The sequence below is a fragment of the Sinocyclocheilus anshuiensis genome, unplaced genomic scaffold (genome assembly GCF_001515605.1).
Source record: "Sinocyclocheilus anshuiensis isolate Anshui unplaced genomic scaffold, SAMN03320099.WGS_v1.1 scaffold478, whole genome shotgun sequence".
NCBI classification, from domain to species: domain Eukaryota; kingdom Metazoa; phylum Chordata; class Actinopteri; order Cypriniformes; family Cyprinidae; genus Sinocyclocheilus; species Sinocyclocheilus anshuiensis.
This window is the reverse complement of record NW_015542376.1, coordinates 266,466-281,860: the sequence shown is the minus strand read 5'-3', so window position 1 is coordinate 281,860 and position 15,395 is coordinate 266,466. Positions and strand designations below refer to the sequence as shown.

The window sequence follows — 15,395 nt, the reverse complement described above, 5'->3', positions numbered from 1 at the left end:
TAACCTTGGCCAGAATTGTGGCAAGGCACAGCTCTGTCTCTGAGCTCTTCAAGCAGTTTCTTTGACCTCATGATTCTCATTTGCTCTGTGAGCTGTAAGGTCTTATATAGACAGGTGTGTGGCTTTCCTAATCAAGTCCAATCAGTATAATCAAACACAGCTGGACTCAAATGAAGGTGTAGAACCATCTCAAGGATGATCAGAAGAAATGGACAGCACCTGAGTTAAATATATGAGTGTCACAGCAAAGGGTCTGAATACTTAGGACCATGTGATATTTCAGTTTTTCTTTTTTAATAAATCTGCAAAAATGTCAACAATTCTGTGTTTTTCTGTCAATATGGGGTGCTGTGTGTACATTAATGAGGGAAAAAAATTAACTTAAATGATTTTAGCAAATGGCTGCAATATAACAAAGAGTGAAAAATTTAAGGGGGTCTGAATACTTTCCGTACCCACTGTAAGTATTTTCTTCAGTGTCGTCAGACATTTGAACCCTACTGTATATTATTATTGTTATTATTTAATAACATTTTTATTTAATAGTTTATTATTATTGAATTTAATAACATTATTTGAAATGGAAAACTTTTGTAAAATTGTTTTTTTACTGTCACTTTACTGACTTGCTGAATAAAAGTATAATTTATTTTTATTTTATTTTTTTTTTTATCTTACTACCCATGATATTTTGAGCAGTATTATATAATATTATTTATATAATTATATATTTCTTATACACTTTTTTTTAACAATTAGTTTTAAGTAACATACAACTAACTCCTCTGGTGTAACTGTCCACAACAGATTAATCATTCTGTCCTTTTCTTGCAGTTACTTCTCCAGCCCTGTGATGGCACAGGCCTACTCACAACCCTTTAACATCTCAGTCAGTCCTGTCAGAGATGAGAGGCCAGGGGTCAGAGGTCATCGTAGACGCTCTCTCTCTTTGGACCATCAGCAGTGCTCTCTAAACAGCTCTTTGACCCGCGCCATCGCGGCAGCTAGAAACATGAGAGAGGTCTCACATCGCATGGCTCACTCTCTGGCCTCAGGACTACACAGCACTAGCTTCCTCACCACATCCTGCACCTACTGACACCAGCGTTTGCATTTGTTCTTTTAGCAGATGCTTTTATCCAAAGTCACTTTAAATGAGGAATTATACTTTTCTACTGCTGAGCTGTGAAGAAAGTCACATTTGTTCATTATTATTAGTTTACAAAAACAACTCATTTTCTCATAGCGATGTGACTGATAATGTAAGACATGTAACACTTCAGCGGGAAATGATGGAAAGTGTGAAATGTTTTAGGTGAACAGCTACTTTTAGAGATTAATAGCTGCATTATGGCAGCTTAAACATTCCAGGTTTGTATATGCAGTGACCCCAAAAAATATTTGGAATCTTAGGCCACACTTAAGATTTATGCATCTCATTGCATTGGAAAGCAAAAAATGTAAGCAATATTGCTTTTTTTGTACAAAACATTGTAGAAGGTTTTTTTTTTTTAGGTTTTAAATGAGATAAAAAATAAATAAATATGCTGTTCAAAATGAAGATGAAGATATATTTGGACACTTGAGATTTCCGAACATGTTCATAGTTGTGATGAAATACACCGGTGGTTACTATGCTAGGGCATCTGTGAGTTTGTATTTTATTGTATAATACCAAGACACTGATGCATGTTTAAGTGTGGTTTAAATGTCCAAATAATTTTAGGTGCACAGTAGTAGACCTTTTTTCTGGAAAGTGCAAATAATGTAACAGATTTATATGTATTTTCACAGTGTGAATGTGGACCTGTTTGGTTTTTAAATCCGTCAGTGACAGGTTTTTTGTTTTTTTTTTTGTTTTTTTTTTTATGGAGAAAATAAATATAGAGTTTTTATTTATATTACCATACTTTTGTGTTGTATTTGTTTACCTAGAATTTCCAAACTGCATAACCTTTTTAATGTAAATGCCTGTGTGACAGTTTTCTACCCCATAGTCAGAAAAAGCAGTTTGATTGAGTGGTGTGTATACAGTCCAACGAGTCCCACAAGAGTTTGTAGCAGCATTGAGGTCAGTGTGAAAAGACCAGCGTGCATTTCACTTTGTGGAAACAATAATGGGATAGTTATTAGCATACGTTTTTACAGATTATGCAATATTGTTACAATATATATATATATATATAGCTTTCTGAGGTAAATGTCATTTTAGTAATGCTTTGTAAATTTAAACAAACTAATTATTTTGGGCATCTCCCAGTCAAATTTAATGTCTAATAATGTTTTTTTATGTTTCTGTCATGTGGTTTGTATTTATAGAGCTGTACTTTTATACTATATTTACCACTATAAATGTTTCTATCATATTTGGCATGGTGTGTCATGTTGCTGTTTTTCCTTACAGCCATTTCACCAAGATTTATTTTGCTCAAGATAAAGGACTGGACCTTCTCTTGACCTTCCTGTAGCTGCAGATCTGTGTTGAGAGCCAGCTAGTCTATCATGTATTCAGAGACCAGTGATCAAGGTTGGTGGCCAGTCAAACAGTCCACATCAACATTTTGTTTGATATAACAGGGCTCCCACGCTAATCATGGAATAGCTTGAAATAGCAGGTAGCCATTTCCAGACCTGGAATGAATAAATATGTATTATAAAATACAATTATTATTTTTTTGAGTACAGTCTGCATAATAATGAAAAACTGATCAATTCAGTGTTCAAAGTGTTTTGGAACCCCTTTATATATCATACATTTCCGTATAAATCAATGTTCATATAACAAAAAAGATCAATCTGAGATTTTGGAGACTATTGCAGTGTAGAGGTGGAGAAATCTTGTACAGAGCATGTCGCAAAAATGTACTGATTGCATATTTGTAATGTAAGCCAATTTATTAGACAGCCTTAGTACATCGGTACACATGAAGTATACTTTAGTTTGTGCTTCAACACTCGCAAACATAGAATCCCAGTAAGATCGACAGGTTTAGGACGGACTACGTTCTTATTTATTGATATTCTCTGAAAAATAAATTGAATAGAAATCAATCCAGTCGACACAGATATACAACAGCAAACCCAAAATAAGGTAATAATTTAAAAGAAGAGAGAGAGCCATAGAAGCGTTTGCATCACAGGAAACGCGTAGTGCAATATACAACCTTTCTGCCAGAACAGATTAAAGAGGAAACTGAAACCAAAACATTAAAGAAGGGGGTTGCGTTTCACTGCAAAGCCATTCACCAGTGGAAGATATAACAGTGCACCAGAAAGAAACTATCAGACGGACAAATGAAAGATAGATATTACCTATTTTTTTCCCAGTTTATCACTACAGCTACAGCTAATACATCACAAACACAGTGGCTTCATATTGGCAAAGAAGGTTTTACTACTTCACAGTCAGAAATTTTCACCAGTCAACAGTGAGACGAAAAAACAGTAACATATGGCATACAACAACACGCTACTCAGTGCATGTCCCAGTTAAACATTGTTTACTAACCAATGATAAGACTTAATCGGACGAGATACAATACTGAAATACAACTGGCCCTTTTTTTGAATTCCTTAAACATCTGCAAGCAACGGCCTTCTTCACACTAAATCATGAGGTCTCTGTAGAAGAAGACATGAAAAGAAAAGTATATGAAGAGTAAATGCTCCTGACGAAGGGGTGATGTCCGCTATCTATGTACAGTGTCTCTTTCACTTTTACAGCTTGAGGCTTTGATCTGTTACTCCTTTGGCCTCCTTCCTCTTCATCACTGGAGTCCCAGAAGATGCTCAGTTTCATTTTTACATCTTAACATGTTTATTTATTTTTTCCCCCCAATGTTTTAAAACATGTCAAAAGGGCCACATAGTAGCGTCCATGGCATGCACATCTAAAATGAGACAACAATAAAACCCAAGCATCTAAACACGGGGCGGCAGTTTAGCCTTCAGAGTAGGAAGTGATATGCATTATTTTGCCTCACAGGTCTATTTGCATACAAACCAGTCCCTCCCCCAACCACTTTTAAACCATAAAAAAACAAGGAAAAAACACCAAGTTAAATAAGGAGCGGCCTCCTTCCTCTTCATCACTGGAGTCCCAGAAGATGCTCAGTTTCATTTTTACATCTTAACATGTTTATTTATTTTTTCCCCCCAATGTTTTAAAACATGTCAAAAGGGCCACATAGTAGCGTCCATGGCATGCACATCTAAAATGAGACAACAATAAAACCCAAGCATCTAAACACGGGGCGGCAGTTTAGCCTTCAGAGTAGGAAGTGATATGCATTATTTTGCCTCACAGGTCTATTTGCATATAAACCAGTCCCTCCCCCAACCACTTTTAAACCATAAAAAACAAGGAAAAAAACACACCAAGTTAAATAAGGAGCGAATGCAAAAAGTGATCTACCATTTACGCATTCTAGCAGGTTCCATAACATACAATATTACATTTGGTGCTTTAAGGTTTTTAAATGGCAATTAATAATGAAAACTCAGTTTGACAGTAATCATTTGCATCCATTGTAAAACAGAAGAACACTTGTAATGATTCTTCTATTTCAACATTATATATATGTATATATATAAATTTATAGAATATTCTTTTTAACTTGTCACCAATCATCTATGTGTTTTTTTTTTTCTCTCAAGCAAGATGCATACACAATTTATATAGGAGCGGGTGCGATTTACAGGATGACAGATGAAGGGAGGGAGAGGGTAACTGGGCGATGGGGTTGGGGGGAAGGAAATTGTGATTTTAGCTTGTCTGCTCCTCGTCGGGTTTGTTCATGGCCTTGAGAGCATCCAGAAGCTGGGTGGGGGCGACGATATGGGTCGAACCTGCATAAATGAGCACCGAGGAGAGAAACAAAGAGGGAAAACTCATTAAATTTGTACATTTAACTGTAAACATGTTTAAATGTGTTTTCAGCTGTGTATCTATCTATCTATCTATATCTATATCATATCTATAATATTGTAGAAAATATATATTAATAATAGTAATGAATATATATATATATACATAGACATCATATATACTGCTGTTCAAAAGTCAAAAGGGTCAGAAAGATTTTTTTTTTAAAGAAATGAATTTTATTGAGCAAGGACACTTTAAATTGATCAAAATTGTGTTTTTCTTTTAAATGTTCTATTTATCTAAGAATACTGAAAAAATATATCATGGTTTCCACAAAAATATTAAACAGCACAACCGTTTCCAGCTGTGATAATAATAAGAAATGTTTCTTGCAAATGCAAATTAACATATCAGAATGATTTCTGAAGGATCATGTGACAAGATTGGAGTAATAAATTCAGCTTTGCCATCACAGGAATAAATTACATTTTATATATTAAAATAGAAAACCATTATTTCAAATAGTAATATTTCACAATATTACTGTTTTTACTGTAGTTTTAATCAAATAAATGCAGCCCTGGTGAGCATAAGAGAATTTCAAAAACATACAAAAAAAAAACTGGCCAACCCATTTTAATGGTACTTTATGCACGTATATTTAATTATTAAGATTTTGCTTTGAATCTAAAAATAAAAAATGTCAAAATAAGCAAATATTTAAATTTGATTAGATATTTAGCTGAAGACACATTTCTAACACATCACAAATACTGTACATTCAAACTATCCAAAAACATTTGTGCCACAGGGTCACCTCCAAAAAAAAAAACATGGGTACACACTTAAATAATTTTTGATTTTTGGTGCCCTGTGGAACAAATGTTTATTCTACTCCCAGTTAAACAACAATATTTTTAGCAAAGCTGAATGTTCACACTACTACAAGTAGTCTTTTGCAATAAAAAGATCAAGTGATTAAAAATTTACTTAACAACCAGTGAGGGTTGCCTACAGAAAGAGGCAAATGAATCTTACATTGCTATGCAAGTAGAACTGAATGTGTAGTTGCATGCCTGGCTTTGAACAGGCAACTCAGTTGTCTGGTTCTGAACGCAGCTGATATAATCTACTGGGCCAACTAAATGCAAACACGCAGTTTTGCTAATCAGATTCACAATGTGATTTGTAGCTCTTCAACTAGATGAACGGGTCTAAACTAAAGATCCATGAAAACAAAGCATATTATTGTTCAATAATGGCTGGAACAGTCAAGAAATGTTTCATGTTGCAGTATGGGTTAGGACTGGCATACTGCTTATGGTGTGATCATTTACGAACATGAAAAACCAACAGAAAAAGGGGAAATCAAAAGGGATATAGCTTTAGCAGCCTGACACTTGAGAGATGGATACTTGATAGGGCTAAGCAATGATCATTCTTGTACAATGGTTTAATCAGTAAAGGTATTTGGAAGGACACTTTGTATTACAGGACCTCCTTTGTGTGCATTTGTTGGCTTATAAATGTTATAGTTACTCTTAATGCTTCAGAGAAGATCATAGATGGGTTAAATGAATATTCCATGATCAAAACATGTTAATCTCTATCAACAGCATCTTTGATTACCACAGAAAACAACCTGGCTCATCCATTTCTGTGCTGTAACGCTCTTACAATGAAAGTCTATGGGGCAAGGTATTCCAAAGGGTTTAAAAGACTAAAATAGTGTATATAAACATATACAGTAGGGCTGCACGATAAATCGCATGCGATATTGCTCCATGTGAAAGCCCGCAGGTGATGGAGATTTACCGCTGATTACAGAACCGGCTTCACTGATAAGATGCGAGTTAAATATCGCATGCGATTTATCGTGCAGCCCTAATATACAGACAAGGTATACATAAAATGTTCATGTCTTATGGCTGTACTTTCAGAACTGTGTGTACAGTATCTGAATATTATTACAATGCAATACCCCATAGACTTCCATTATAAGAGCATTACTGTAAACATGAGTTTAGAAAGTTCTTCCAAAAGAGTTTAAAATCATTCCCTGTGGTAATTGAGAGTATGTCATAAACTCAGAACATTAACCCAGAACATTCCTGTAAGAGCTAATGGTAGGTTTTAAACAAATTACAATGAGAAATTCATAACATTTAATGTAACCACAGGCCTGCACACACAGGAATTACAGTCTTGTAATATAAAGTGTTGCTAAGCTTGTTCAAAACATCCTCTATTTTTAAGTACCAGTCATGAACCACAAATTGCATTGATTTATTAGCATGAGGCTGTTGTGGTCAGCTTTATAATCAACTATTTAATAGTCTAGTAAGTTATTTTTAATGCAAAACAAAAAAAAACAGGACCTGGGGTATAGCATGATGTAAAGGGCCCAAACAAGTTAGTTTCAAAATGTTAGTGTTTGGGAGAAGCGTTAGTGCTAAAGCATATCTGAAGAACACAGCTACATTTCAAGCTTTGGCATCTGCAGAATAATTATAAAGAAGGAAACGAGCCAGTCACTGTCTGGCGGAAGTAATTTTAACATATATTCTTTGCAGACGGCCACTTGGTCATGTAGACGTGATGTGAGGTAGTTTGAGGAACTAGATTAAAAACAAAATCAAATTATCCTGCAATTGGCATCAATTACCTCTCCAGAGGGGGAAAAACAAAGTTAATATGAGTGACTGTCTTAGATTGTTATTCAGAAATAATCGCAATATGGTGAGTCTTAAGGGTAGATTAAATCTGCGGGAAAATGAAGCTTTAAAAATAATGATATTTAGAAGGGCAAATGGAGGAAGCCTTTCCTCGTCAGAAAAGGAGACTCCATTTAATTAAAAGGTGCATAGTGAGGAGAATGCAGTTTAATCCACCCAACTGAGAGGATGCGGTCAACAGGGATGGGGTCAGGACTCCTACTGCATCTGTCATTCAAAAAAGGCTCCGCCCACTGCAGTTCTGAATGAAGCGTTCAGCCGGCCAATTGTTTCTCATAAGTGGAGGCATATCAATATTGGCAGGTCCCAGTAGAAGGCGGAGCCTGAGTGAGACTTGCAGATTGGAGGCAGGAGCCGGACACCCATCCTTGAGGCGTGGTGGCGTAGTAAAACAGTAAAGTGTGGTAACAGGAGCAAGAAAAGAAAGCCCTTGTGCTGTGGGGGTTCAGAAAGGGTTTCTTTGTTCGGCTGCCTTTACTTTGTCAGAGTGTGATTTTTCTCTCCCACCCTTCCCTCTTTCTCTCTCTCTCTCACTCGTCTGAGGGGTCAGGGTCCTCAAAGGACACCCTAGTGGATTCTCGGAAGTCGGGGTGCCGCAGGTCCATTAGAAATTTGGTTGGGGTGAGCGTGTGAGTAGAACCTGCGGAGGAACAAAGGTGGCTTCACGCTCAGAATGAATCTCACACCGCACCTCACGTTCTTTCACCACCATTAATCTTTATGGGGACAAAAGAGGGTTAAATACCATTTCCATCATCTGTAGATCGTGATGTTTTTTAGAAATATCCTAGAACCCCGACAAAAAATTATTTTTGGAAGCTCTTGGTGGATGTATCGGTGATGGAAAACTCAATAACTGTTGGGCCTCCTTCAATCAACTAAATGAACTAAATTAGAAGTACAGCCAATTGTCCCATTGAGGTCCTTCAGATGCATTGTTCATCTCTAATAGACCTCATGCTTGGACAAAATTGTGTAAGTCACCCAAATCCACCAATTAGAAATTCAGTGTTAATGTAAAATCGTCAGTGCTCAAATTGCTTCTGGAAAACAACAGACTGATACTTTGCTTTACTACATACTTTAAAATTCACTTCTAAAGGGGCGTTCACACTGACAGTAATTTGCAGCAGCAGAGCGTCCATAATCTTAATCAGAACTCGTAATTCCTTTAAAGGAATAGTTCACAAAAAAATGAAAATTTGCTCACCTTCAGGCCATCTAAGATGTAAATAAGTTTGTGAAATTTAGTATTACATCACTTGCTCACCAATGGATCCTCTACAGTGAATGGGTGCCGTCAGAATGAGAGTCCAAACAGCTGATAAAAACATCACAATAATCCACAAGAAATCCACACAACTCCAGTCCATCAATTGTGTGTTACTTGTGGCTTATTGTGATGTTTTTATTAGCTGTTTGGACTCTCATTCTGACGGCACCCATTCACTGTAGAGGATCCATAGGTGAGCGAGTGATTTAATGCCAAATTTCTCCAAATCTGTTATGATGAAGAAACAAACTCATCTACATCTTGGATGGCCTGAGGATAAGTGCATTTTAAGCAAATTTTAATTTTTAGGTGAACTATTCCTTTAAGAGCAATGTGAACACCCACTTGTTTTGGCTGCCATAGGCCTTAAGGGTAAGTTTAAAAGACAATTCTAAACACAAGTGCACATCTTAAACATAAACCCTATCACACGCACACAAGACACACACAAAGAAGAACTTACGAACATAGACTTATGAACAGCAGAGGCTCACGACTGCAATTTAAAAGCAGTTAAAACATGACAGGCACAAAATACCGTACAAGACAAGAGCACAGGAAAAATATACAAGACAGATTTGCCAGTCTGATTAAACATATCATACAACAAAAACACATGTATAGTTAAAGCTAAAGATATCAATCTAAGGCTTTAAAGGGTGGTTGCTTAATAACTCTTGAATTTACAGTGACTTTTAGCAGTATCCTCTGCAGACTCACCAATGATGGCCTCCCATTTGCCATTGGCCTGTGTGACCTCATAGGCACAGCGCATCTCGCTAAAGGACACGCCCCCAATGACGAAGACCATGATGCGCGGGCCTGTACGGTACTCTCCAGGGGTTTTATTCTTGTGCCAGTGGCCATATCGGGCACTGCCATGAAAAGAACACATGAATGTATGTCAACTTCTTTTTCAAACCAAAAGACTGAAGTATAATTGATGTTTTGCAGGGTCATTTGAAGGTATTTGTTGTTGCAGTACCATTTATGGCCTTCTAGTGGCAACAGTTAGAGACTACACTGTTTTTTTGGTGTTTCAGACTAGTGGAAAGAAAACATCCAAAATACACTTTTAAGTGTTTATCTGTTTGCGTCTGTAAATTTCAGTTACAATACATATCTTTAAAGGCCATTTTTCTCAGATTTAGATTTAGGAGCCACAGTCTCCACTTCAGCAGCACTTACATACACCAAATGTTACAGTTTTATTCCTATCTATATTCTGAAGGTTTTTACAAATTGGTTTGTTCATAAATCATTTGCCTGATTTTATACATTTTATTATTAAAAACCTACACGTTTTTGTTTTTTTCTATTCTTTTTTTTTTCTTCTATTTTTTCTTCTGGCTCTTGACAGTATTTTTTTATTTATTTGTGTGTTAAAAAGAGATATCCAAAATCCCCTCTTTAAAAACATTTGACTTTGATATATCAACAACCTGGTTTAGTTCATATATTTAATTATTTAATGCTTCATTTGCATATTTAAACAACTGTTTAGAAAACTTGCAATACAAAAAAGGCCTAAATTATGGCATATATCAAAGTACCATGTTATTTGCATATGATAAAAACAATGAAACGGAGCATTCCCTTTAAGGGATATTTCACCCAAAAATGAAAATGTTATCATAATTTACACAGTTGCTGGTAGCCATTGACTTCCATAGTATGAAAAAAAATACTATGGAAGTCAATGGCTACCAGCATCTGCTTTAGCTACCAACATTCTTCAAAATGTCTTCTTTTGTGTTGAACAGAAGAAAGAAATTCTTACAGGTTTGGAACAACTTGAGGGTGAGTAAATGATGACAGAATTTTCATTTTTGGCTGAATCATAACTTTAAGGAACGGCAGAGTTATTTGCAAGCATAATGAGAGGGGAAATCAGCGTGAACACTGGTGATCTCGAGTCTAATCAATAGCTACACGATGGGACCCATCAGCTCCCAGCTGTCCTTCTGTGGGAGTCAGGGACGTCCTGCTTTGCCTCTGCTACTGTTTACAGGAGCTGTGCTAGCTTGTTTGTCCTGAAAGCAGAACAGTGCGGAGGGATCATTACTGCTGACCCTGAGGAAATATACCAGTTTCCACTGCTTCTGAAAAACGTGGTGTTCACCCCCACCTCACGTCGCACCACCCACCAATCACGGTATTGATCTTAATGTTCTCCCCACCCCTTGGTACACAAATGATTATCGATCCAAGATACTTCTATCTTTTGACTTGTGCAATACAAAAATGCATGAATACACCTGTGTATTGGGATTTTGTGTGTGTGTGTTAGAGTTGCCTTTGAAATTCAAATTCTAATAAATTTGAATGTAAAGAAGTGTAATTGAAACGGTTGGATATTTAAAGGAGTTTAGTATAGTATAGTTTTCATTCATTTAAAATTAATTTAATTTTCTTGGGTTTTACAATTGAGATTATGATGAAATAATAAAAAAGATAACACTTTACAATAGGGTCCCATTAGTTAAATTTAGTTAATGCATTAACTAACATTAACTAACAATGAGCAATATCTTTGTTACATTATTTATTCATCCTTGTTAATGTTCATTAATAAAAATACAACTGTTAATTAAATAAAAATCTAAAAATTTTCAGCGTGACGCAGCTGACACAGAATAGCATACGCTGTTTACATCCAGCGGATATTTTCCAAAATGGCGCCAGGGTGATGCGGAGGAGACGAATTGTTGAATAAAGTCTTTTTTTTTTTTTTTCCTTTGCGCACAAAAAGTATTCTCGTAGCTTCGTATAATTGCGGATGAACCACTGATGTCACATGGATTATTTTACAGATCTCCTTGCTACGTTTCTGGACTTGGGAACATTTCAGTTGTGTTGCTGTCTATGCAGGGTCAGACAGCTCTCAGATTCCATCAAAAATATCTTAAATTGTGTTCCAAAGATGAACGAAGGTCTTACGGGTTTGAAACGACATGAGGGTGAGTAATTAATGACAGAATTTTTGGGTGAACTAACCCTTTAAGTCTTCAAATCAGACCCAAATAACATAAAGCAGGTTTACAAGACAAAACACCTGCAAAATCATCTTTTTTTGTTCAGTCAACATAATTTGTTTAATTTTTTTGCAGTTTGGTGAAGTCCCCTTCCTGTAAGTGTGGCCAATTCGAATTCCTCATTATTTGAAAGGGAGCCTGAAAATCAGAGTTGGTGAGTGTGCGTACCTGACTGCAGAAGTGCTGAAGGAAGAAGACGAGCGTGTCGAGATGTACGGATAATGTTTGGTGTCCAGCTTTTCGTCGATAGCATCCTGCAACCACATTCACAAACAAGGTAAGTCCACACAGTCTGCACACAGTTTCTCTGTCAAATTCTATAGCTCAGGACTGACCTCTATGATATCCTTGATGAGTGGGGTCCAGCGAGAAAGCTGGTAGGTCTGCTCGCTCACACGCTCCTTACGATCGAGCTTCTTGCCTCTGCGGAGAGTAGACTGCAGAAACAAAGCAGAAACGTCAATGGCAGGTCAGAGAAACTGCTTCAACAGCCAAGCAGACTTAACCGTTGCTTAGGACAAGAATCAGATTGCGTACATCTGTGATGATTGGGACACCCAGATGAGCCATATTGGTGATGATCTCACTGTCCTCAGGAGGGATCTGGGCATGTTGAATCAGCTTGTTAAGGTTCTCCTCCGTGATCCCTGTTTTGTAACACATGCACACGCAAAGCCACGTTACAAAATGGCTGATCAGGGCAATGAAACCCAAACTGAGGTATAAAATGGCTGCTAAAGACTCTCTAACCGTTCTTCAGGAAAATATAGAGCAGGATGATACGGATCTTGTCGTAGGTGCTGACGTTGGCGTCCAGCAAGATCGGCACGATGGCTCTCATGGGGTCTTTAATCTTTTCGCCCTCTGCGTCTGTTCCCATAGCCAGATCCTGCCGGGTGACAGAGCACAGTTCATAAATTATGCTTAGCACACTGGAAGCAATAAAAACTAAATGATGTGATGCTTTCAGATCATTTTAGAATCAATACTAATAAATTTCTTACTGGTTAGTAAATACTAAAATACTAAATAACAGATACTTGTTCTTTCACTTGCATGAATTTACCATAGTTTATGAATAGTCAGTTTTAGTCACCATAGTTTAGCTACTGGTAAAACCATGGTTTGCCCTTCATTATCATAGTTAGATCAATTTAACCAGTGACGCATCCTGGTAATATAGACGAGGTGGTAGCATTCTTTGCAGACAGCTTTTAGACACGCACTCCATACTCTATCGCTAATTGTGGCAGTTTCATTGCACCTGCTCTCCGCTCTGTTCACCCCCTCATTGAAAATGAATCGTGACCTAGTGGGTAACTTTTCCGAGCAGCTCCTGTGTTATGTCCCCCCACCGCCATAGAAATAGAATGAACGGCTCATGAGAAATGTCTTTTTTTTTATCTACTAGAAGCCAAAAATGGAGGAGGTATGGATGATTATAGCACTGTTTAGTAGTATTACAGTCAAATTAATTAATCAAATCACAAAATAAAATGTGACCTGGCTCGTAAAATATACCCAAGGATATACATTTGCAAGTTTAGTAGGTTTATATATAATATATATATTATTTCGCATACCGGACTTTCCAGCAAATAGACGAACCAACTAACTAGTTAGACCATTATGTTTGAAAGAGTGATTAATCAGCTTAAGTTTTGCCATTTTTTACTTTATATAACTATGTTTGGCTGATTAACAAAAGCTCCTGTTTTTGTAATAATGCATGTGGATAATGTACATTTTCTGTTTTCATATTTGTATGTATATGTAAGTTTTATTAAATATTATTTACAAATCATTTGCAATTATTAAATCTTTTTGATTGGTTTATTAGGAACAAAGTACATTTGAAATCCTGATTTTTTTATTAAGACAATAAAACAATTAAAACAATTAAATTGTTTCCAATAATTGGCTTTTATATGAATTATATATATATATATATATATATACTGTATATAATATACATATATCAGATTTTAAGGCAAATATTTTTTTAATTTAATATTTAAAATATTTTAGCATTAGTTTTTAATGGAATAAATAGTTTAAAAAAATTGAATGAATAATTTTTACAAAATTTTATCAACCTCATATTATAAATAATATAATAATAATATCACATTTTGTGAGTGTTAAAATCATTGTGTGAAACATTTAATTAATTAATGAAACTTAGGTGCATATGCTACTGTTTTTTTCTTTTTGTCACAAAACTCCTATCCTATCCTATGTCTATGTCTGTGGTGAAATTGTACCTGCTCTACACGGCACAGCTTGTCCACGGTTCCCTGGTAGTGCTTCATGCAATCCTCGGCCAACTGCAGATGGGTCGAGTACTAAAGGGGCAGAGATTTTAAGGGTCAATGAGGTAAATATCAGATCTGCATTTCCCATGAGGAGTCTCTTGTTTGGCTGACTGCACATGCGTTTTGACCTCTCTCACCTTGCTGAGCTCTTTCTGGTACTGTGGCATCTTCTTCAGCATTTGAGACAGGTCCCTCATGGTGGTCTGGAAAAAACACAGGACTTTCTCAGAAAGGAAAACAAAAAAGTTCAGATACTGCCTCAAGACATGTCTCAGATCCAGTAGGCCAAAGTAGGTACACAGATACGGTGCAATATAAAATCTCTTATGATTTATCAGACCATACACTATTGCAAATAGTACGTCACAGCAGAAATGTGTGTGTTTATGTGTGTTTGCTTGTGCTGTGTCAGTAAGTCAATCAATACTAATCCTGCTGTAACCTCAGAGTGCTTTCACATGAGTCAGCCGTCACGGTTTGGATTTGGCTGGCAACGTAATTTCATCTGCCAGGCTATCCTCCTTCGCCTACGCTACACTATTCTCTCTGTTCTACTCATTTATTCTCTGCTCCAGGCCCCTCCCCCCTCAGCCGGACTCCAGCGTACCTTCTCTCCAGTGTTCATCCGTTTACTGGCAGAAAATTCCTTCAGGGAGCGCGTCACCTCCCTGCCAGTGAGGGAAATGAGAAAGGAGGGAGAGAACAGGGATGTCACCATTAACAGACAGAGAATATTACAGGAAAACCAGAGCTTAAGGCCAAAAATGTACGGTTTTACTCACTGAGAGACCTCAGCAATATGTTTGTGCCGTAGCGCCACCCAGAGGTCGTCGTCTTCATGCAGTAGCACTTCCTTCTCGCAGTCTCCCATCCCACTGGTGTCATACCTACCAGATACAAGGCCAAAAATGTACGGTTTTACTCACTGAGAGACCTCAACAATATGTTTGTGCCGTAGCGCCACCCAGAGGTCGTCGTCTTCATGCAGTAGCACTTCCTTCACGCAGTCTCCCATCCCACTGGTGTCATACCTACCAGATACAAAACAAACAAATATTTGTATATGATATACTCTATATAACCATCCTTGGCCGATTCATTATAATGAAAGTATTTGCTAATAATGATCCCTTTGTAATAATGCACATGCATAATTTTCTATCAAATATT

General features: G+C 36.8%; 1 protein-coding gene across 1 annotated transcript in view; it reads right to left on the bottom strand.

Moving 5' to 3' along the window:
• Nucleotides 1-4,137: 4,137 nt before the first annotated feature.
• The window catches only part of LOC107692307 (syntaxin-binding protein 1-like), a 36,656-nt gene continuing 25,398 nt past the window's right edge, over nt 4,138-15,395 (bottom strand). The window contains exons 8-18 of the mRNA XM_016491291.1: nt 15,257-15,298; nt 15,008-15,112; nt 14,833-14,893; nt 14,363-14,428; nt 14,175-14,255; nt 12,661-12,799; nt 12,448-12,557; nt 12,246-12,347; nt 12,079-12,164; nt 9,596-9,750; nt 4,138-4,848 (exon numbers count right to left, since the gene is read on the bottom strand). Of these exons, the coding sequence (XP_016346777.1) occupies nt 4,766-4,848; nt 9,596-9,750; nt 12,079-12,164; nt 12,246-12,347; nt 12,448-12,557; nt 12,661-12,799; nt 14,175-14,255; nt 14,363-14,428; nt 14,833-14,893; nt 15,008-15,112; nt 15,257-15,298 (1,030 nt within the window). The 3' untranslated portion in view covers nt 4,138-4,765. The remainder of the gene's footprint in view (nt 4,849-9,595; nt 9,751-12,078; nt 12,165-12,245; nt 12,348-12,447; nt 12,558-12,660; nt 12,800-14,174; nt 14,256-14,362; nt 14,429-14,832; nt 14,894-15,007; nt 15,113-15,256; nt 15,299-15,395) is intronic.